Genomic DNA, 22,346 nt, shown 5'->3' on the forward strand with positions numbered 1-22,346 from the left:
AACTTTTCTATAAAGCAGTTTCAGATTCTGCAAAATCCTTCTCTGTCACCAAGATGTATTGAAGACTTCACTTACTCTGAGATTTAATCTTCTATCATTACTTCAATTGATGAGTAGTTTGGTTGCCATTTATCTCAAATACATTTAATCAATGGTTGCTTCATGCGCTTTTCCTTATATTATAAATACACTTATGTAAATCCAGTAATACTTTATTACAGCACTTATTTTGATTAATCCAATATCCCACAGACTAAACCAGCTGTGAATAAGTATCTTTACAGTAAGGTGCTCTTTAATCCATAGAGCATCCATGCCAACGTTTTCTGAAAATACTGATATTAAGCATGTAATGTTAATAGTATTCACATATTGGCTGATCAAAATTAAGTTAATTTGTAGTTAAAATGAGAGTATTTATTATTTATTCCATGTTTTGTATCTGCCTTTGACAGCCTGCATCAAGGAGGGGCAAGAAGTTTATGGTGAGGAATGTGACAGTCCAAGACATAGTCAAAGGAAACTTGTAATTGTTGCTGGTATGTTATCATGAGATAAATTATTTTGTTATATATCTTGTCTCTGCATGATGATTTGCTATGCAAAATCACATAATCTGATAGGCCTGAATATTATCCTTATCTAGCTTTAAAAGTTTTCTAGTAACTAAAGATGCTGTCATTTAATTTCTCTGACGAATGAAATTCACTACTTGCTGCGAGAATTAATAACATACCATTCTTTCCACGCAGGTGTTCTTGCTCCAGCTTTCATCCTTGCCTCCTTGTTCTTATTCCTCTGCCTACTGAAACGGCCTGTTAAACCAGGTGCATTTGACTTAGACCAAGCTCATTTCCATAGTACCATCTCATTCAGGAAAGCTTGCGGGACTAGATTATTCAGTTACCGAGAGCTAGAGGAAGCAACCAGAGTATTTGATGATGGCCAGAAGCTTGTAGATGGCACAAATGGCACAATTCATGCTGGGGTCCTTGGGGATGGTTCACATATAGCCGTGCAGAAGGTACAGTGTGATAATGAAAGAGACCTAATTCATGTCCTATCCATAATTGAGCTTTTATCTGCAGTTTTACATAGGAATTTAGCCCGACTCCTTGGATGTTGTATTGACTCTGGTTACAGCTTAATGGTGGTCTATGAATATCCTGAAAATGGCACCTTGGAGGAACATCTACAACATAGCAGAGGACAAAAATTTGGTCTTGACTGGTATAAGAGGCTGAGCATCGCTGCTGAAACTGCAAGCGTCCTAGCGTACTTGCAGCATGAGATTTCTCCACCCATCTTTCATCATGGCCTCAAATCGTCTGGCTACATCTTTCTTGATGTGGATTTCTCAGTTAAGGTTGCTGGGTTTGCACTGCTTAGCTCTAGCCTTGGTGATGGTTCTGATTTATGCAACAACTACGAAAACCCCCATATTCACAAAAACGATGTTTATAACTTTGGTCTCTTATTGTTAGAGATAATTTCAGGCTCCAAATATTCGGACATGCCATCAGTAGCCTTGCAAAAAATTAAAAGTGGCAAGATAGAAGAAATAGTGGATCCATCTCTTTACTACCATGAGCAGCCTATTTTTCGTAGAGAGCAAATAGAAATAGTTGCAGACATAGCAACCAGGTGCTTATTGTTTGGTGGAGATGGCAAAATTGGAATGTTTGATGTTGCAAGGGAGCTGGTGCACATTGCGAAAGAAAGCTTTGATGGAGGAAGTAAGAGGGGACCTGCATTGGAAGAAACATTTTCAAATTCAAGTCTGCTTCAGATGATATCCATGTCTCCTGACTCCATATATGTGCCTTGAATTGCAGCTGTTGATAAAACCAGCCTGTCAGGAATGTCGCTTAGTCCACATCACCTGCAAGTATGATAAGTTTACCTGCATTAGCATCTGATTCTGGTTGCAAAAATTTAGGTACATCTAGTGGATTGTGAACTTGTTTTCAGGATTTACGTGCTGCTGGGTCTACCTAATGTATCACTAGCATGATTTTGCATGTCCTTTTAAAAAGATGAAAATCTTGAGATTGTTTGTCTATGAATATTGCAAACATGATGCCTCTCCATTGCAATTTCCCTTCTTTTTGTACTAAATTTGACTTTGATTTGTTTTTCATTTTTGGGTAATGAACTGTTCTGACAAAGAAATGGAAAGATTGGACCGGACTCAAGCCTAAACGCTACGTCCAAACCCGACTTGTAACAGGTTAGGTCCCCGAGCCTGAGCTGGTAATGCATCCCGGCCCTGATACCTCCTCTCACAATGGACAGGCTGACCTGACAGCGGAGTTTGAGAGTTTAGAAAAGAACCAATAGGATTGTAAGCCTTAAAAAATCCAAAGCCCAGAATCAATTCCATCGACTTTTGTCAGGGACAGCACAGGGACACAAACCAACACCGCAGCACGTGTACGCAGACCTCTTCTAATGGCCAACATTTACGTGCTTAGAGTTTCAGCAACCATTTTCAAGTCACATTGGTTCAATAATACAAAAAACATAGCATACATGACATGATTATTTTTGGACAAAGGGTGTCCGAAAGAATAACATTGGCTTTTGTCTTGTACGTGTGAAAATTTTTATTCCCTTACGCAATTAATTTTGTTTCTGGAATAGATGCTGCAAATTAGAAGTATTTATTCAGTATAAGCCTAGCCTAGTCAGAGAGAAACGGGGTAATGCCGAGAAGGTGGCCAAAGCTTTGAACGCAACCGTTTTTTCCGCCAACAGTAGACACGTGGCACTGCCGTAAAGCATTGACCTCCCTCTTTTCTCTCTTTCTCTTGAAGACTTGAACAAACTTTCAAAGCTCCATTCTATAAATATTCAGCTGTGGATCAAGCGCAGCTCTAGGATCAGTGCTTACACGTATCCTATCTCTCTTATATTAGTACTCAATAGCTTTTTCTGTGTCTACACTCTTCTCCCACAGCCAAGGTACGTTCCTTTCACCTTTCTGCACTGTTTCGGATCACAATGGAAACTCTCTTTATTGTTTTGTCGATTTTATAGATCCCACGTTCACACTTCATGATCAGCTGATATTTCATGGCCTTATCATTTTTGGGTTTAACGTGCAAGGACCCACGTTCTTTCCTTAGGATTTAATTGAATCTTAGTGGTGCTGGGATTCATGAACAAACTTTGGACTTTGGTTTATCCTGGCATAGATGTAAAGCATTAGAAGCTGCGGATTTTTACTTTTTAGTTTCACCATGTTGAGAAAAAAGATTGCAGAAAAATAGATATGTAGGAAAGTTGCTTTTTTGTTGATCTTGTTCAGCGGCCTTAATACAGATCAAAAGTACTGTAAAATACTGTCTTTTACTTGCTGAAATCTACCAATAAGCTTAGCCTCCCACCCACAATGGCTGATTTCGATGAGAAGATTTTTGTGTCATTATGTGTAATAGATCATTTATGTCGTTTTCTCTGCACATCTTTTTGTATTTCGTTGGTTGTGTAATGATTAAAGTAAAATTATGTGACTTTTAAGAGGGCATCGTGTTGGTTTACAATTGAGATGTTGGTCCATTATTAGTTTATTGTCAAAGCATGAACCACATATTAGGTTGTTAGAGTTGGAAAGTTCTGTAAGCTTGAAATATGACTTACCCTTGAAGGTCATGTTGTTCTTAGCTATTGGTTTTGCCAAATTTTTGCAATTGATATTAGTAAATTGCCTGACATTCATCAACTGAGCAATGGGACAATATATAGTTTGTTGTTTGGGCTTTTATCGCCTTACCTATTCTAATATTTGATTCATTCAGATCCTAGAATATGCCATCCAAAAGTTATTTAATTTGATTTATCTTGCCCCTCTAATTTCATTGAATGTTGATGCAATTTATTCTTCTTCTGGTAAAAGATGAGCGAAGCAGATGAAAATGCAGCTAAGCAAGTGGAAGCTTCACGTCAACCAGTCCCCCGTCTGAATGAGAGGATTCTTTCATCTTTGTCAAGGAGATCAGTTGCTGCACATCCTTGGCATGATCTTGAGATTGGTACCTATCCAATGAGTGAATAATCAGATTTGTGGTTTTTAGCTAATATTGTTTAAGTGAATAATCAGGTTGGGAACTGACCATGTTCCAAAATATTGTCTGCAGGACCTGGAGCTCCACATGTTTTCAACTGTGTATGTTTTCTTTCTAACTTTGTCAAGTCAATTGTTACAAATCATATTGGAGCTGAACTTGTCTTTAGAACTTTTATGGGTTCAAATTTTTTGACATTACGCATATGAGCAAATCATTTTTTTTTTTACCTTGGGAAGCTAAAGAAAAACAAGAGATTGGCATATTTTACACTATATCAACAACATCCACCAATTTTCTTAGTTTCAGCTAAACTTCCTTCAGTTTTCCTCTTTCAAGAAACAATCTCAAGGTTACAAGAAAAGTTTCTCATATTAAGCAGCAATTTCTAACCTCCAACCCCTGCTTATTATTTGCTTTTTGAATTCCTTGTTCAACCGTACAGGTTGTTGAGATAACAAAAGGTAGTAAAGTCAAATATGAACTCGATAAGAAGACCGGATTGATTAAGGTATGAAAAATTTTACATCCTTTAAAAGATAGAGGTTCCAAGGACATGTTCCTGAGCTACTATAGATGGAGACATATCTCATGGGCCAAGGCTTTTTCCTTCTTCCAAACAATTCCAGTTTTGTTCTGTTCACCAGAACATCTACCGCTATTCACTTGAGGACTGGAAAAGTCTTGAAAAAGTCCTCACTGTAATGTTTTCTTACTATTTAAATGAATGCCAGGTTGATCGGGTTTTATATTCTTCAGTGGTCTATCCTCACAACTATGGTTTCATCCCTCGCACACTATGTGAAGATAATGATCCCTTGGATTGTTTGGTTATCATGCAGGTGAAATACCTATCTGATCTTCCTCTATCCATCTCCACTTTATATGGTGATGGACTATAATGCTGAAAAATAAAATTTTGCAGTTCTGCTGATATGTTCTGTGTTTCTTTTTCTTGCTTTCTTTATCAAATGGGAAACCTTATTTTGTTTTTACTTTCTTAAATGTTGATATGACCTATTTTTAATTTAGTCACTATAATAGCATCTTATATGTTTCATGCCCTCTTCCCTTTCTCCTTCTATATGCTTTGAATCACCCTCATTGCTTACAAGGGCCTTTTCATCAAGGTGCCAAGGAAATCCCAGATTTAGTATCTGGCATTAAGTGCATTGTGCCAAATTTACTCCTACAACTTGATTGTTGAATCTTTGAGCTGAATGTTAACAGCAATCTACAAGTACTGAGATTAGGTTGTTCCCTTGAATAGGAGCCAGTTCTTCCTGGATGTTTTCTGCGAGCCAGAGCCATTGGACTGATGCCCATGATTGACCAGGTATTTCCTTGAAGTTTGAGGTTAAACTTTTGACACTTCTTCTCTTCAGTTTGTGTGATAACTGCTTCATTCTTCTTATTCAGGGAGAGAAAGATGATAAGATCATTGCAGTTTGTGCTGATGATCCAGAGTACAAACATTACACTGATATCAAGGACCTCCCCCCTCACCGTCTCTCGGAGATCCGCCGTTTCTTCGAAGACTGTATCCTTTTCGATCTCAAATAATTAACTTGTTGTTCAGCATTTCATTTGTTTATCGAAATAATAGTTCCCCAAAGTGAGGAATACTGGTTTCCTAACATTGCACAGACAAGAAAAACGAGAACAAGGAGGTTGCAGTCAATGACTTTTTACCTTCAACTACAGCATTTGAAGCAATCCAGTACTCAATGTATGCCTTGACTAAAGAACTATTAGTTCATTAGCCTAAGCTCTAAATTTTATTGCCAAGGAGGGGTATACACAGTCATGAATGGGAATTCCTATGTCTATGGCTGATGGACATAACCCCTTTTGATTACTTCATCCTTGGTTTCCCATTATTAATCAGCATTTTTCTTACGCATCTCCACCTCACTGAGGTTTTTGTGTTGCAATGGTGCAGGGACCTTTATGCCGAGTACATTCTGCACACCCTGAGGCGATAGGCTCACAAGCTGTTGACCTTCAATTCTCCATTTATTCTTGGGAGGGAAATGCGTCATATTAAATAAGACATCTTACCAACAGCAGTTGAATAAGAATGGCTGCTTATTTGTTATTCGGATGATTATAATTGCTCGTTGGATTAAACTACATTGTGGGGAGAAATGATAAACGGAATGCTAGAATGTGATTTTGTCTTCGTGCAGATCACTTGAAGTGAGCCCAATTATTTTTCCCAAAGCAATTCCATACTGCATTAAGATAGCTCGATAGGTTTACTACTATATTTTGGCAGACAATACTTCTGATTTGTTATTCACATTTAATGCAAGTCATTACCTCTTTTCCTTTAATTTAAACAAGCTTCAATCATGCTTATCTTTTATGTATTTCCCCACTTGCTTCCTGTAATCATGTAAGAGATTTGTTCTAATACCTTTCCGAAGCTACTGAAACATTTAGAATGTTACACTTCCAAGATATGCCTTAAATCAAAAGCAGCAACTTCATTTCACGTTTACTTAACAGTAGTGTAAACTTCAGTCGATCTATTTCAATCAATTTTGACAGTAAAAAAATGATTATAGCCAATAAGAATAAAAGGAAAAAAGGACAAATGGCTCCTCTATCTCCTCTCATAATATGTGTTGGTCTTCCCTTATTACACTTACATGGACATCAATTGTTGCAAAATTGGACATCCATTTCCTTATAAATTTCCTTTGATCTAAACATAATGTGAATTAATGGCCAATAAAAACCATACTGGGAATTGTGAAATGTGATACACCCCACGACCAACAGGGGCAATTGAAAAAAATAGAACTAGATACCAAAATAATCATTATCACGAATACCATTTGTTTAAAAGTTCCAAGAGAAGCACCGCAGCCGAGTCTTTGGCTTTCTTAACACTAGGCATCGGCTCACCTATGCATTCATCTGTCCACCCCCTGTCAGTGGTATTCACCTTAACAGCAAAGGTAAATCTCTTTGCATGTGCAGGCCCCCCCTCATTCACGCACCTAAAGATATCAAAGCATCAGATCAGTAAGTCAAGTTGTTATTGTCAAAGTACAAGGGGAAAAAATGTAGTAATTGTAATTTCTTACCGATAGAAGGGCATAGGCCAATTTCTACGCAGGCAGATATCATTCAATGTTTGTCTGGTAAATGTCTGGTTGCCATTCTTCTTCTTCTTTCCATTCTCCTCGGTGCTCTCTTTAGCTTCAGCTGTTTCCTTCTCTTTCAAAACAGCAAGTGCGTTCCTGGCAGCTAGTTTCTGTGCCATCTTCTTTTGAGGGTTCTGAGCAACCCCGACCTGGACACCATCAATGAAAACCTCCACGGTGGCCAAATTACCACTTCGACTGGCTTTGTATTCCAAGCCTTCAGCTTGTTGCTGGCATCGCTCTTGCAGTTCCCGCACAGGATGCATTGGCAACGTCTCTGGAGTGACCATGGGATGCAACAGAGGTTGAAAAACCTGGAAGCAAGAGCAAAATTTCCCTTATCAGATCTCTTATTCATATAGCTGTAAAAAAGGAAGCAGGGAGAGGGTTAAGGGACAATAACTCAGTCCCTTTGCTGAAACTAACCCTCCAGACAACTGCAGTGTCTCGTCCACTGTCAAGAAAAATGGCACCAGCAATGGATTCAACAATATCTCCAAGTACTTTTGGAGCTTTGCAATCTCCTAAACCAAAGGAGTTGAATCCTGGCTTTAACAACTCATCCTGAACTTCCTTCACAAAGTCCCGAATCTGAAATAGAAGCCAAAAATATGAAGTCAGGAGGAACCTACCCATTCACAGACACAAGAAACCCTATTACCAAGCAAATGATGTCCTTTTGTTCTACTTCTTATATCCATGAAACAGAATGGACCAATTTAAATTTATCAAGCGTAACTTCATTTGTCACATAATTATAACAGTTTTGTCTCAAATTACATCCAAAACTCTATTATTTATGATCTTTTACAAATTTTCTTTTTTATTAAGATTTTACTAACCTGAACAAAATGACAAAATTGGTTTTCTTCTCTGGGATAACAAACAATGAAACTTTGGTTTAAAACTATTAAGGGTGGCCATCTAAAACTTGACCTTTATCCCACACCGCCTAACCCAACAATGACGTAAAATGGCTCCAGAAATAGATTTGAGTCTCGACAAATTTTTTTAAAGTCAAAACGTATCCAGACATAACCTGAAAAAGAAATGACTAAACTTGAAAGTGACCTAGAAACCTGAATCACCACCATCATTAGGTGAAGAGAAATGCTAAACGTAGTAGTGCAAACATGCAGCCCATGAGATGGAACAGACAAATCAAAATGGGTTAAAATTGCCACCCAACATTAATAAGCTAAATTTAAGAAATGAGAAAATAAACCTGTTTTTCAAGGGCACTTGATCCATGCCGAAGGTGCACATGCAGCTGGTGCTTTACTGCAACACGTGCAAAATTTTCATTGTTTACAGCAGCAGCTCGCAAATCAGTCAGCCGACCTGGAGGCAGATTGGTGTATGTGAAAAACAAGTGTCTTGTGATAAGATGATCCAAGACTGCATCACCAACAAACTCCAAACGCTGGTAGCAAGATACTCCAGAAGATGGGCGTGAAGCATGAGTAATAGCTTCTACCAACAAGGCCCTGCTTTTAAACTTTATGTTCAATGCACCTTCTAGGGCATCAAAATTTACACTCCTTAGTATGCTTTCTGGAACACTAGATGGCCTCACTATAGATTCCATCTCATCAGGATCAGATTCCACCTGAATCCCAATCCATTTCATGAGGTGGTTAGCTGCATTCTTCCCACCTTCAACATAATAAATTCCGATTAGTGCTTCAACAACATCTGCTAGGGTCTTGCTAGAGAGGACTCTATAAGAGCTTGAGTCACTCTCAATCTCACCATCTTCCATTTCTTCATCTTCAAACCCATCACTGTGTTCTTTTCCTGGTGCAACATAAACAGTTGTCTGTTCTTGATCAAATAAGGATGTGTCTCCATCTTTTGTATCCTCGTCAAAGACTGGCAATACCCCGGGAGCAGCCCATCTAGATGGTGCAAAGCGATCTGCTTGGATATATGATTGAAGTCCCTTACTTAGTGCATACTGATACAAAACCATGTTACTCACCATTAGTTGTCTCATCCTGGTAAGTTGACCTTCATGCTTCTGGGGATATTTGAGAAACAAAAATCGACTAACAACCCATTTCAAGTAAGCATCTCCCAGAAGCTCTGCCCTTTCATAGCAAAATGTCTCCTGGCAGGAGGCGGCAGTCAAAGCTTCCAAAATCTGTACATATAAAAGAAAGACAACAATTAGTGATCATCCAAAGCTGCTTGAAATTGATTTGAAATTGATCAGCCCGTGAATTATATCACACCTTTGAAGCAGGGACAGAAAATTGTATTATATGCTTAAGTTGAACTGCAAGAAGCATGCTCTCGACCCTCCTCATTATAGAGGGCAACCTCTGGGCACCTCTAACAAGTGATCCAGGAAGTGGATGAACAAAACACAGCTCGGGAGGAAGAAACACATAGTATGTTTTGTCAAGAGCCTCCTCAGATTCACCTTCATATGATAAAGACATTCAATTTAGCACCAAAAGGACCATAAGAGATGCCACACTAATGTTAAAGACAAGAAGCATTTTCTAAATATACCTTCTGAGTGCTCAAATCGAGGAGATAAGAGATTCTTGCAATATGAAACACCACGACCTCTTATTAAAGATTGTTGCTTGCGTCTCAACTCCACACCATACCTGATAGTAATATACAGAGGACGCAATAGCCTAATGCACCCTTTGTTGTGCAAGAAGAAACAAAAAGCATCTTTGATCTGTGAGAACATTGACTACTATCAGGTAGAAATGTGACAAAAGTTCACATATTATGCACCCAAAAATAGTCAACCATGTCCTTCACAGAGTAAGATATGCTTTTCTTTTCTTCACGCACAACAACTATGGCGCATTAAGGCTTATCCCATCCATTAGAAAGAAGCAATTACTAAGCAGCCAATTGTAACTTCTAATTTTAAGAAAGCAGAGGCAATAAAACAGGAATTAATAAGGTAAGAAATACCCAATTCATACTTCTGCTTATAGTAATCGGCATATGAGCTGTACTCCAGAGGACCAAGATAGCCCTCTTTCCTTGGAAATGAGGTCTCTGCTGTCATGTCATAGCGTATTGAATCTACATAAAACCTCTTCCCTGAATGAGCAGCTGTTACTATTTTTCCAACAAGATCTTCTGCATGTAAGAAACCATCAGCCATAATCAATTTGCCTTTGGTCAAGTCCCCTTCTTGTACCTCAATCACATCTCGACTAGGAACCACCCCAGTGGCTTTCACAACATCAAATGGGGCTACAGCTCCTCTGATACCATAAGTAGGATGGGGTTTGTGCCCAAAGGCCATGCCATGACGCAATTTCCCAAATCCATACTCCCTTCTGTCGCCACCAAGCGTTCTCTCATTAGTGCCAAGGTAAACATCTGGCCTAGCTCTCTGAAGGGGATTGCTCCATGCATCTGTTGTGATTATATTATCAACCAAATCCCAGTCAATTTCTTTTACAGGATCTACAAACTTATCGCCAACCACGGGGACAAACAAATATGCCTTGGCAGGATCCCAAGGAGTGGTGGAAGGATCAACATCCACGTCAAGTACAATGCTCATCAATCTTACGTGAAAACTTTTAAGGGATGCCAGCTGTACATAAAGCAGAATTTGGAGTTATATCATAAGCATAGTCTTAAGTATGAATAGCAAAAAACTCAAATTGTAATCATTATCCATATATTTAAACAGCAACTCACCTGACTTTCAGTAATATCTATCGATCCCCTGAAGACAAGAGATGCCTTTGTTATCATGGCTCGAGCGATAAATAGATCCACCGACATCGATAACACCTGTTGGTAACAAATGTGATTAAATTAAATCTTATTTACCAAATGCACCTTAATGCCAGAATAAAAATAAAAGTACCTCTGCATCCAGCTCTTTGCCAAAAAGTACTGCAAAATCTGAGACTTTATTTAAGAATGGATCTTTTGAAGAGCCAAGATTTACACATTTGATAGCATACATGTACAGATGAAGTATTTTGGAGTCCTCAGTGCCATCTCTTCCAGATAAAATCCATTCTCCCTGTGGACCAGAAAGCATTTTTACAAATTTACATACAACAGAAAACCATTAAGGACACCAAGTAAGTGATGAATGACATATGCAACCCAAAATGAATATTAAAAAGAAATACAATTTATGCAAAATATTTAATCAAAAATGGTATCAATCACAGTAACAAAGTTTTCATGGTTTTGGTATTGCAAAATTTTTTTAAACCCTTCAAATAAATTATGAAACTGATGAGTCACATTGTGATGGAAAGCTTTTCAGTTTATGAAAATTTCAAACTTTCATCAGCCATGTATGATGTACGTAATGTACAAGTATTCAAAAATTTAAATGAAACTTTGCCATTTATTTCTTGATTTTTAAAACCAAATCGTATAGTTCTTTATTCAAGTGATTTGAAGAGTTATGAGTTGCAGATAAGTAAGTATACTTCCTTCCCAGAAAAGGCAATTTCAACTTTGATGTCCAGATAAGCATTGAAAAGAATGTCATTGTTACCAACAACACATAGGAAAACTTGGTCAAACTATAAAAATGAGGAGCTGTGCAGGCTACGGTGGAGAAATTAAAAGTCACCAGCTTCATAGTGGTTGCAGAATATAAAGATGGACACATGCACTAGTATATCTTTAAAAAAGAGAAAAGAAACAGTTAAAAATGGCATCCAATAAATTGCAAAAGAGCTAAAAGTTGCATCTGCTAGTTTCCCATAGGACATAGACAGGCAGTCAAATCCATGGAGAACACTAACCTGGAGTATATTTGCTACACCTTCCGGATAGAACTCTCTATGCCTAGCAGTTCCAGGAAGTGGGTCTCCTTCATCATTCTGGTCAACCTTCTCTGCTTCTTCCCCACTTCCTTTGTCTGGCAAAAGCATATCAGTAAATGCTCCCATCTCATGGAGCTTCTTGCAAGCAGCCAAACATACAGCCTACAAAGTAACAAATGTTTACCAACATGATAATATTCTTAAGTATAAGTTTGATGAAGACATAGTGACAAGATAGCATGCCTGCTGGGCAAGACGCATTGAACTGCATATAGGACCCTCAAGCTCTTCAAACGGTGCATTGCAGGGGAGTTGAAGCTTGCAAGAATATTCAATTGGACCTCCTGGCTTCTCATGCTTCTCCATAATAAACTCAGGCCGAAGTATTGAATATCTAAAAAACAAAGGTAAGGGCACCTTAGCAAAAGACTGAGCCTCAATAGAATAACAGCAAATGTCAATACCTTATAATGAGTACAGTACCTGTCACTAGGAAGCTGAGAGCAGTAAAAATGGATGAGTCCAACAGCAGAATTTAAGCTCACAATAGCACCAGTTGATTCTACCTGGTACACTGTACCTGGTACCATATCCACCGAAATCAACCTTGAAGTATCCTTCAGATGACTAAGGTCAGTTCTCTCAATTGCTTCTTTCCGCAAGGTCTCCTCACTATTCCGTGCATTCCTTAGGAATGCAGCATGAGATAGATTTCCTCTGTACACAATATGAAAATATGAGTTTGTCTGGTTAACCGCTGGTGGAAAGAAAATGTCTAAATGAACCACACCCAACATAAACACCTCTCAATCATCAAGATGTAATCTGACCCAGGCTTCCTTGCACGACCCCTAGACTGAATGTATGCCAAAACAGTTTTTGCAAGATCAAAACGAATTACAACATTGCATTGCCGAATATCCAATCCTTCCTCAGCAACACTAGTTGCAACTAACAATGTCACCTACAATGGAAAGTAAAGTATTTATCAAATGTCAAAATTGCATGATTCAGATCTTGAACAGCTTAAGATAGAAACGCAGAATTTGGACATACACGACCATCTCGGAATTTAGCAATTGTGTCTTGCATTTGTCCAGTCCGCATTTCTTGGCTATTGTTGTGCCCAATCAAACTTGCACACCTAATAAAATTCAGAGATGGAAGCTCTGCAAAAACCTATTCACAAAAAAATTAAAATAGCATTATTAGGAAATTGCAAGGGCCTGTAAATCTATCATTTAACATAATAAACCATGTTATTCCTTCTAACCTTAGGAAGGACTAAAGCAGCCACAACTCGCTCAACAAAGATGATTGCACGAAAATCCTCTGTGTGTTGATACTTGAGAAGTATTTTAATCAACGACTGTACTTTCGGGGTCACTTTTCCATCTGCAACAGCCGCTCCAATGATCACATCCACGTGCTCTCCACCCGAGACAACTATGCAAAAAAGGTACACCAGAATATTTTAAAAATCATTATTTACAAATATATTAGATAATAAAATTATTTACACCAGAATATTTATGCCAAAAAGTAAGACAAAATACACAGCAAAAGCAAGCCAGCAATACATGTTGGAGGTTTACTTAGAGTTACCCAAAGCATAAATGCAAAGTTAACTAGCAAAGATAACTTCTCTTCAAGTGCCCCACAAGCCACAAGCAATGAATAAGAAAATCAGAGCAACAAGGAAACAGATTCTAGCAATTTCATTCACATCACATATCCAGGAACTAAACTAATATATCTGACTTACACTGTTGTTGCTATAATATGGTCTAATCCATTTACATGTAAGCTGGCTTCATATCCTCAACTTTTGCATGTTAAATCAATTTTCAAAATCATTAACAAATCAGGCAAAGTAACAAAACAAAGGCAGAAAAGTAAACTAAAAGACCTACCATAACTGTCAGGGAGCTCTCCTTCCTCAATCTCATCAGGACTGGTTCCATCTTCAGCATTTTTGTTCTCTGCTTCAGCAGTGTTCATATCTTTGTCAGTAACAGCTCCCTCTGATAAGTGGCATTGTAAGAGAGACACAACTTTATTTAGGTAAGATTCTTGAAACTTGACATCAAGCTGGTAGTTTGCCCTCTCATCATTTTGTAAGGCTGTCAAAAAAGATTGTGCAACCTGCAAAAAGGAAAGAAAAAAAAACATAACCAAGATCATATCAGCACAACTAAGGAAATAAACCAAACGCATAAGTAGATGGTAACCTTCGTCACTTGAAACATAAGATACCTTGTAAGCACACCATTGACCCAGTTCACCAAGTGCATAATTAATGGCCCTCAACTTTTGTATCAAATTAGCAGCTCCATCACTTTCAGTTCTTTCAGAGACACCATAAACTTGGCGGAGCTCTTCCTTGGCTCCTGCATCTCTAGCTCCCATGAACTGCCATTTGCTTCTCCTAGAGCTTGACTGTGCAGCTTCTTCAACTGCCACTTCCATTTGTTTTATTTGTTCATGAAGGGACCATAAACTGGCCGCTTTGTCATACTCCACCACAATTTCTGAGGGCATTGGCACATGTCTCTCAAGTTCCTTGCGGTCTTTTATTGTACAGACTACAGAATCCAGTTTACTTTCTAGATTACGAATCTTTATTGCACAATCAACTTGACTTGAAACGCCTGAATATAACAATTCAGAAATATTTGTGTTAGGGAGAAAATCTTACAACCAACTAAAAGAAAATTTGTGCAAGTGAGACGCTCCTTAGTCTCAAAAAAAATATAAATTGGAAGAAAGACCCTCTACAAGAAAATAAAAATATACCCTTCAAGTTAACAGGAGAAGCAGTCATCCCAAAAACAGAAGGTCTATTCTCCTTTGGCGTGGTATGATAGAATTCGGACATCACCAGTGAATATGGATGTTTCTTCACAGCATGATGACACTCATCCAGAATTAGAAGATTGATTGCTTCCATTTTAATTATGCTGTGCCTCAAAATATTCAGCAGAATCTGAGCTGTCATAACTAAAACCTACAAGAAAACATCAATTGAGTAAATCAAGCAATAATTTCAAGTTACAGCACAAACAAATATAGTTGTAACTAAGTAAAAGTGATTTCTGTTATTTATACACTCAGCAACCCCATACATTAAGAACCATCTTAACCATAAATTGAAACAATTACTCGCATATGCAAAATCAACAGCTCCAGAAGGCTCAAAAGAGATATTGTGGGACATTTGGACACTAGACAGCGCACTACAAATTGCTCAATTACATGCAGAATGACAAGAACGTGGCAGCCTATAATACCTTGTCAAAAAGTACCAAAGAAATAGAAATTCTCTATCCAACCAAAATACCAAATACAGCCTACTTTCACTTGATTGTGCATCATATGGTAGAACTAATTCTGTTTAATATTAAGGTGCTGACATGAGTTTCAATTCAGAGCTTTCCTCTGTTTTTTCCCTTTATTCCTTCTAAAATGGGTCAAAGGGTATACCACTGTTATTATGCACTGAATACCAATTCTATAAAGTTGCATATAAGGATCTTGCTAGAATTCCAAAACTATACCTATATCATCCCATTCCTACTAATTAGAATTGAGCTAAAATTCCTTTGGTTCAAAAATCTAAACTAAGTCAGGTAATTGCTGACAAACTACTGAGATAAAGCTGGGTGTGGTAAAAGTGTCCCACAGACTGGATATACAAACATTTTGTTTAATGCTCATTATAATGTCATAGCTAAAAATTACTACAGAAAGATGCTGCATTACCAATGACTAGCACCAAAAACACATTAGTACTACCACATCAGTAGAATAAGAAAACTAATTAGAACATGAAAGAAATGCTCAAGATGACAGTCAAGCAGAAGCTTTCACAGAAAAGAATTTGAAAAGCTACCTGTTTTGTTTCAAACTCACGCTGCCACCTTCGAGCATCCCAGAAATCTTGACCCATCTCTCCACAATAATGACCCACTTGATAACCAGTTCGCTCACGAATAACTTCAGCTTGCTGAAAAAAGCCAATGAACATAATAAGGACAATTGAATGTCAAACAATGGAACCCATCATTTCTTAGAAAGTGCATTAAGACTCTACAAACTTTACTACCTGATAAACTAGTGGAACTTTAGGAACCAAAAAGACAGAGAGCATTTTTTTCTTTTGCTTTTGCAAATCATCACAAATACTTTTGATGAGGAGGACAGCAATGAGTGTCTTCCCTGCCCCTGTTTCAAGAAATGCAATTGTATTTTTCTTTTTTGCCTGTTCAAGAACATCCAACTGATACTGACGAGCTTGCTCCTCCAAAAGTTTTTCCTTAGGCTGTTCGACTTTCTTCTCTATCTTTCCATTGCATTCCTGACTTTTGTCATTAGCTGCCTTCACTTCTCTGTACCGGTCTGCTTCCCAAGTACCCAATCTAAAAACCACCTCATTGGACCCTGATCGATCCCTTTCCCAATAACCCCTTGGTTCTCTATCTCTCCGATCCCTATCTCTCCCATCCCTCCTACTACTACCATTATAATGCTCTCTTCTCCTAACATGCTCCCTATCTCTCCTATCAAATTCATCCCAATCGCGAACTCTTTTTCTAGCAGAACACCTCTCCCTATCCCTGGGGTAATATTGCCCTCTACTTGGATACCGCCTATCATTCTTGGAACCATTCACACAAGCCCTCTTGCCACACTTCTCTTCACTATCCAAAGCCCTATCCCTAGACTCACAAGAACTTTTGTCCTCCCTATGCACTCCATTCTCCTTAGAAGAACAATCAAAGAAATTCCAATTACTATTTTCACAATTCTTCTCCTGCCCTTTACTTTCGAGGTTGTTCTTTTCAACACCATTAGGTGGTGGAACTGAGTTCTCAGCTAAATTCTTGGAAACCCCAGATGGCTCATTCTGAAACCATCCATCTCCAACAATAGAATCTTGAATTCCATTACCATTGACAACGGAGCTATTATTATTGTTGTTACTTACTGGAGGAAGGCCACCCCCGTTCTTGATGCTATCAAGAATGTGATCAATTCCTCCAAAGAAATCTTGATTGGAAGCATTGTCAACTGATTCTTGAACTATAGGAGCATCAAAATCAACAAAATCATTAATAAGGTCACATGATATGTCCTCACAAGCATCCAGCCAGTAAGACGACCCATTACTACCAGAAACCCTACCCTCATCCTCCATTAATATATTACTAAAATATTACTATATTCTCACTTCAAGATAATACCAAAAAGCTGAAATCTTTGAAACAAGAAAAAAACCCAAAAATGAAAAGAAACCAAGACGAACAAGAATTATAACAAAAACCAAGAAAGAAAAAGAAAGAACTTGGAAAGAAAACGAAGGATCTTGATTGGGTTTTTGAGAGAGGCAAGAGTTCTGATGAAAATAAAAAAAAGGCCAGAGAGATGAAAAAGAAGAGTTAGTGAAGACACAGATTAAGAGTAGATAGACCGCAGGAAACACGCAAGAAATTTAGCTAAGGAAGGGGATTCACTTAAACAGAGAAACAAAATCGGAAAAAGAAATAAAAAAATAAAAAACGAGCACCCCCACCAAAACTTCGTGTGTGATTCTTAGATTCCACGGTCTATCAACGCCTATTCTGTTATCTTCCTTTTCTCTTTTCTTTTGACTCCTCCTTTCAAGCGTGTGCCTTTCTCTCTCTCTCTCTTTTTCTTTCCATATCTGCTTTGCTTGCCTCTCTCTCTCTGCTTCTGGGTTTTAGCTCTGTTCTTTCGCGGAAAGATACATAGAGAAAGAAACGGGCAAAAAGAAAAATAAAAAGCCCAAAAATATGGGTTTTCTCTTTTCTTTTTTTCCTTACGAAATGTTTTTTATCTTACAAAGAAACTTCTTTTACTTGAGGCGGTTCTGTTTTTCTTTTTCCCTTTCCAAACTTGAAAGTACAGAGCGACAGAGGTTCATGTGATTCAGCCAATAATATTATGCCACGTTTATCGTCGAAAGGGTTTAGGGATTACGTGGTGATTTGTGAGTGGATGGTAGGATAGGGTTTTTGGAACTATGTCGTTTACTTGTGTTAGCGTAGGGAGTGGGGGGTTTTAAGGTTCTCTGCTTTCCAACTTCCCAGTTTTTGCCAAGAAAAAAATATGGAAAAGAGCAATTTTTATAATAAGAAAAAATAAAAAAGGACACTTGTCAAGAAAACGGAGCCCACTCGTGGAATCCAGCATCGGGGAGATGGGGAAAAGCTAGTTTAAGGCTATTGTAGAGAGGAGAACATTCTGAGCCGTTGGATTTATTCCCGTTAAAATGAAGATCAAGAAAATGAGCAAAGGGAATAATTCCCTAGATCAGACTGAATATTTTTATCCAATGAGATCTTCCTCGGTGGGACCAACTAAATGGCCTTTCGTGTAGTGATTGGGTGAATTCGCGGGGCAGTTTCTATTTGGCATATTAATCCATCAATGGTGTTCCCTTCATTTTTTTTTTTTGGCCTCTCCTCATTCCATATTTGTATTCATTTCTCACACATTCCCTGAGGAAATGCTTTGAACATGCACTTGAAGAATGTTTGTTAGAATTACTTTGGCATATAATTAACCTTAACAGCTGTCTTTAAACCATCATTAGTAAGAAATTTACTCAATTAAATAAAAAAATGTGGGCTGACCTTGTACTCATTCAGGGTCATTTGGGACTGACTTCTGCTTTGCGTATTAGCTCCGTGATTAAATGGCTGTGGGGAATTGTGAAGTTTCAACTCTTTCCTCTGTGGAATCTCAGACCACCATTTAATGCTTGGGTTTGAACTTTGAAGCAATTTTCTGGAGGACAAAACTCCTTTACACTTTTGGTACTCCATCTCTGTTGTTCCGAAATGGGGAAACAAGAGTGATAAACTAAAAAACAAATGGAGGGGTCAATCATGAATAAGAAAGTTTAACCAGTTTGCCTGCTTATAATTTATGTTCAGTGCCATACCAAAAGGGTAGAAATCTAAGCCATGTGTGATCGCGAAGGCATTTTAGAAAGTTATGGAGGTTGGTGGAGTCAACTGAGACCATAAGGTAATGTCCGAGCTTTTGAATGAGGGGGCAGGGTGTTGGTTGACCGCTGCAAAATGCTTTGGACTTCACCACTCTTGAGGGAAAACAAACAAGCAAAGATGCAAAACATTAAGTCATTTTCGTGCAAACAAGTTGACATCAAAGTGTGGTCGCTGAACCTGACAAAGTGATCGGAAACAATTTAACCTGACGGGAAAAGTTGATAAAGAAATATCATGGGATCCATTTATTTTTATCCTGCTAAAGGAAGCATCACGACTAGCTAGAGCAACACATCCATCCAACCGGGTGGGGGCTGTCAGGGACCAATCTCTCCCAAGAGATTAATTGGTTTATTAAATGATTCCATTAACATTAAGCAGTGAAGGTTCAGACGTTTATACGCCATCGATTCTCACTGGTTTGCCTCCACCACCATGGGATATGATCAGTTACAATTGTGATGAGCAAAATTTATTCAGGTTTTCTGGGATACGCTGCATGTCCTGATCTCCTTGTACAAGGAGATTGCACGAAGTTTGCAAGTAGTCAGAGAATAGATGAATTCTAACCAACAGATATTCCACACTTCCTACACCAGATTCAACTGATTCAAGTTGCTGTTACACTAAACGTAATTATGTCTAATTGCTAGGTGATCATATTACTGAAAGGTTTCCACGTACTTAAAAAATGAAAACTCTTGTTACAGTACAAATATGGGTAAAATGGTTTATAAAGTGACATGTGAACGTAACTAAATACAACTTGCAAGAGGCATGAACCAAAATTAAAATAAAATCATTATGTCACAGGTTATCCTCGGTTGATATTTTGAAATACATGTTGGGGGATTTAACAGATGCTGATGGCGTGATTAGGGGGCTGTTTTTTGGTCCATTAAGAGTGCAAGACTCCAATTTCGCAGAGCTTTAACTCAGATGGAACAGAGACCAAGGAAACTGCGGCAGATCTTCAACGAAATTGACAGCCATCTTCAAGAGGTGGGGAACTTCGAATTTACTCATACTTGCAGAGAAGGTAATACATTGGCAGACTCTCTGGCAAAGTTTGGGGTGCAGAGGGATAATATGTCCTTAGCCTAGTGGTGATTCTGAAAATGTGCAGCTAGTATGTATGATTTAAGTTTTAAGTATAATGCGTTGGAGGTTATGTATGTCGTTGAGTTTATGTACTCGTGTCCGGGTGAGGCAATTATGGCCTAGATTACTTACTGTAAACGAGCCTGTAAACCGCAGGTTTGGTTTGCTGCCTATTTGTCTTTCAATAAATTATCTTTAGGTACCCTTTTCGTTATTACAATAGCCACAGATTGCAATTGAATTTAAAGGAGGGGAAAGGGTTACTAAACAAACAGCTTTCAATAATTAAAGATTTGAATTCAATGCTTGTATTATTAAACATAAGTTTCGGCTCCAGATTTCACTGGGCCAAATGCTAAAAATGGACCAAAAAAGTATACGGATTCCCATTCATGATGGGCTAGGCATCCCAGAAATGGGTTCCGCATCAGGTTTAGGTATTGTTGCAGACTAATTTTAATGTCCATAGGCCCGCAGCCTGTAAAGAGGAAGCCTTGAAATAGAGAATTGGAGAATAGGGAAAACAACGTATTCACTTTAATGAAAAAGGTGAATGCTACCACCACACATAACAATGCACACATTATCATCTGACTCCTCCATTGGCTCAAAGGAGGAACAGCGGTACTTCAGGCAAGCAAAGAAATTCCAAAAAGAGTCAAGTCAAGTCACTCCATATAAGAAGTCAATAGGTTGATTTAATATACAAGTGTATTATTTTTTTTTATGAAGAATAATGTTCTTTCATTTTCACCAAAGAGAAGAACCTCGAGATACTGGTGGCAAGAGCTGTGGACGATGTGAAGTCGATGTACTTTGCAGCAATCAAATAAGAGTAAAGAAGAAATAAAAGGATTCGGTTTACCCACCGAAAGGGTTAATAACTTTACAGTTCGATGAATTTTAGCCTCATTGGGGGTGGACGAGACTTCATCTTGTCAACTATTCCCCCACAAAATCAAAAGGAATTTTGCGTCTTCAAGTTAAAGCGAGACCAGGCATTGTGCTGGTAGAATTTGTTTTGGTTATATCCTTTCCAACCAAATGTGAATCCAAAGCCACATGAAAAAGTGTATCTACCTATTAGGCCATAGATAGCCGATGACCCACCAATATGACCCACTTTTCCAAAGTGCATGTGGATCACGCTTTTGTTCACATAATCAGAATAAAGTTCAATTATCAGGTGGTCGGCCGTCCACTCCCTGCCTCCGTACTTCATATTTCACTTTCAGTATATTGCTCCTGCCCTAAAGCATTCCACTCTCACCCAACCCCTCCAAATGAAAACAAGTTAGGAAGGAACAAACAAGAATAAGATCCCCTATTCCATTTTATTTTGTTTATGTGAGAGAGAGAGAGCGCGGCCGATGCGCTCCTCACAGCACTAGTCTCATGTATCGTTTAAGAGGATCAAATGGGGTGGAAGACACGGCCTTGAAACAGTTTAATTAGTAAGATTATTATTGCAAAAATAACATTAATTCTACTATAGTATTATTCCTATAATCTTATATTAAAAGATAAAAGAAAATCGCAATATATAGTAGGTAGTCGTCATCATCACGTGACATTCTTTTTGGTTTTATTCGGCTTGAACCAAAACTAATGGCCAGTTGAGTGATTGCAATATATAGATGCGATGGATGGAAACAGATGAACTTTATTCTACATGATATAACCTACGCAATATGTAGCATTACATTCAATTCTTCTCTGCTTTATATCTTTGGTGGGGGTCGACAATATTAAGCATTTGCACGTTTAATTGGACCACCATTATCTGACATTATAGTTCCTCGCCTTAAATTTTGCATTAAAAATCTATGCTATACATCTCTAGGCCATGCACGCATGCATCTTTGCTTTTGTCATCACACCCAAAATTATTAAAACTCTTCCATAATTGCATGGACAAATTGTATTTGTGGGGAGTCCGATTGGGGTCTCACCTTTCATTTTATCTTGAACTCTTCAAAGGTACCTACTCGTCGTTTATAACTAGTCGCTACTTAACCAAACGTGCTTCTTTTTCTTTCATACTTCCTTCCACCTGACCTTGACATTGAGTCATTGAGGAAGCTGGATAGGGATAGGTAAATGGAGTTGGGCCATATATATTGACATGCAATACTAGACGTCGTTTCGATTCTATCTTAACAATGGTCAAAAAAAGAAGAAAATGGGGCTTGGAGTTTTGTGTAAAAG

At 38.2% G+C, this 22,346-nt stretch overlaps 3 protein-coding genes across 3 annotated transcripts in view; 2 read left to right on the forward strand and 1 right to left on the reverse strand.

The window, feature by feature from the left end:
- The window catches only part of LOC110414188 (Protein kinase superfamily protein), a 3,331-nt gene extending 1,321 nt beyond the window's left edge, over positions 1-2,010 (forward strand). Inside the window, exons 2-3 of the mRNA XM_021425263.2 lie at positions 456-539; positions 753-2,010. Coding sequence (XP_021280938.1) covers positions 456-539; positions 753-1,828 — 1,160 coding nt within the window. The 3' untranslated portion in view covers positions 1,829-2,010. The remainder of the gene's footprint in view (positions 1-455; positions 540-752) is intronic.
- A 711-nt stretch (positions 2,011-2,721) lies between these two features.
- Positions 2,722-6,255, forward strand: LOC110414369 (soluble inorganic pyrophosphatase 1). Its single transcript, XM_021425508.2, has 9 exons — positions 2,722-2,964; positions 3,899-4,034; positions 4,140-4,168; positions 4,513-4,578; positions 4,802-4,909; positions 5,338-5,403; positions 5,487-5,607; positions 5,715-5,796; positions 6,010-6,255. The coding sequence occupies exons 2-9, from the start codon at positions 3,899-3,901 to the stop codon at positions 6,050-6,052; spliced, it is 651 nt and encodes a 216-aa protein (XP_021281183.1). The 5' UTR covers positions 2,722-2,964; the 3' UTR covers positions 6,053-6,255.
- Positions 6,256-6,653: 398 nt separating this feature from the next.
- DCL1 (dicer-like 1) lies at positions 6,654-17,845 on the reverse strand. Its single transcript, XM_021425507.2, has 20 exons — positions 16,109-17,845; positions 15,896-16,009; positions 14,800-15,010; positions 14,260-14,654; positions 13,917-14,148; positions 13,277-13,449; positions 13,060-13,182; positions 12,807-12,967; positions 12,487-12,720; positions 12,247-12,397; positions 11,983-12,165; positions 11,079-11,240; positions 10,907-11,002; positions 10,174-10,799; positions 9,740-9,840; positions 9,457-9,647; positions 8,448-9,365; positions 7,649-7,813; positions 7,163-7,536; positions 6,654-7,075 (listed from the first exon to the last, which is right to left on the reverse strand). Exons 1-20 carry the CDS (start codon positions 17,198-17,200, stop codon positions 6,898-6,900), a joined length of 5,880 nt encoding a protein of 1,959 aa, XP_021281182.1. The 5' UTR covers positions 17,201-17,845; the 3' UTR covers positions 6,654-6,897.
- Positions 17,846-22,346: the final 4,501 nt, after the last annotated feature.

Source organism: Theobroma umbraticum, unplaced genomic scaffold, assembly GCF_002168275.2.
Source record: "Theobroma umbraticum cultivar Fairchild unplaced genomic scaffold, ASM216827v3 scaffold_4.1, whole genome shotgun sequence".
NCBI classification, from domain to species: Eukaryota; Viridiplantae; Streptophyta; class Magnoliopsida; order Malvales; family Malvaceae; genus Theobroma; species Theobroma umbraticum.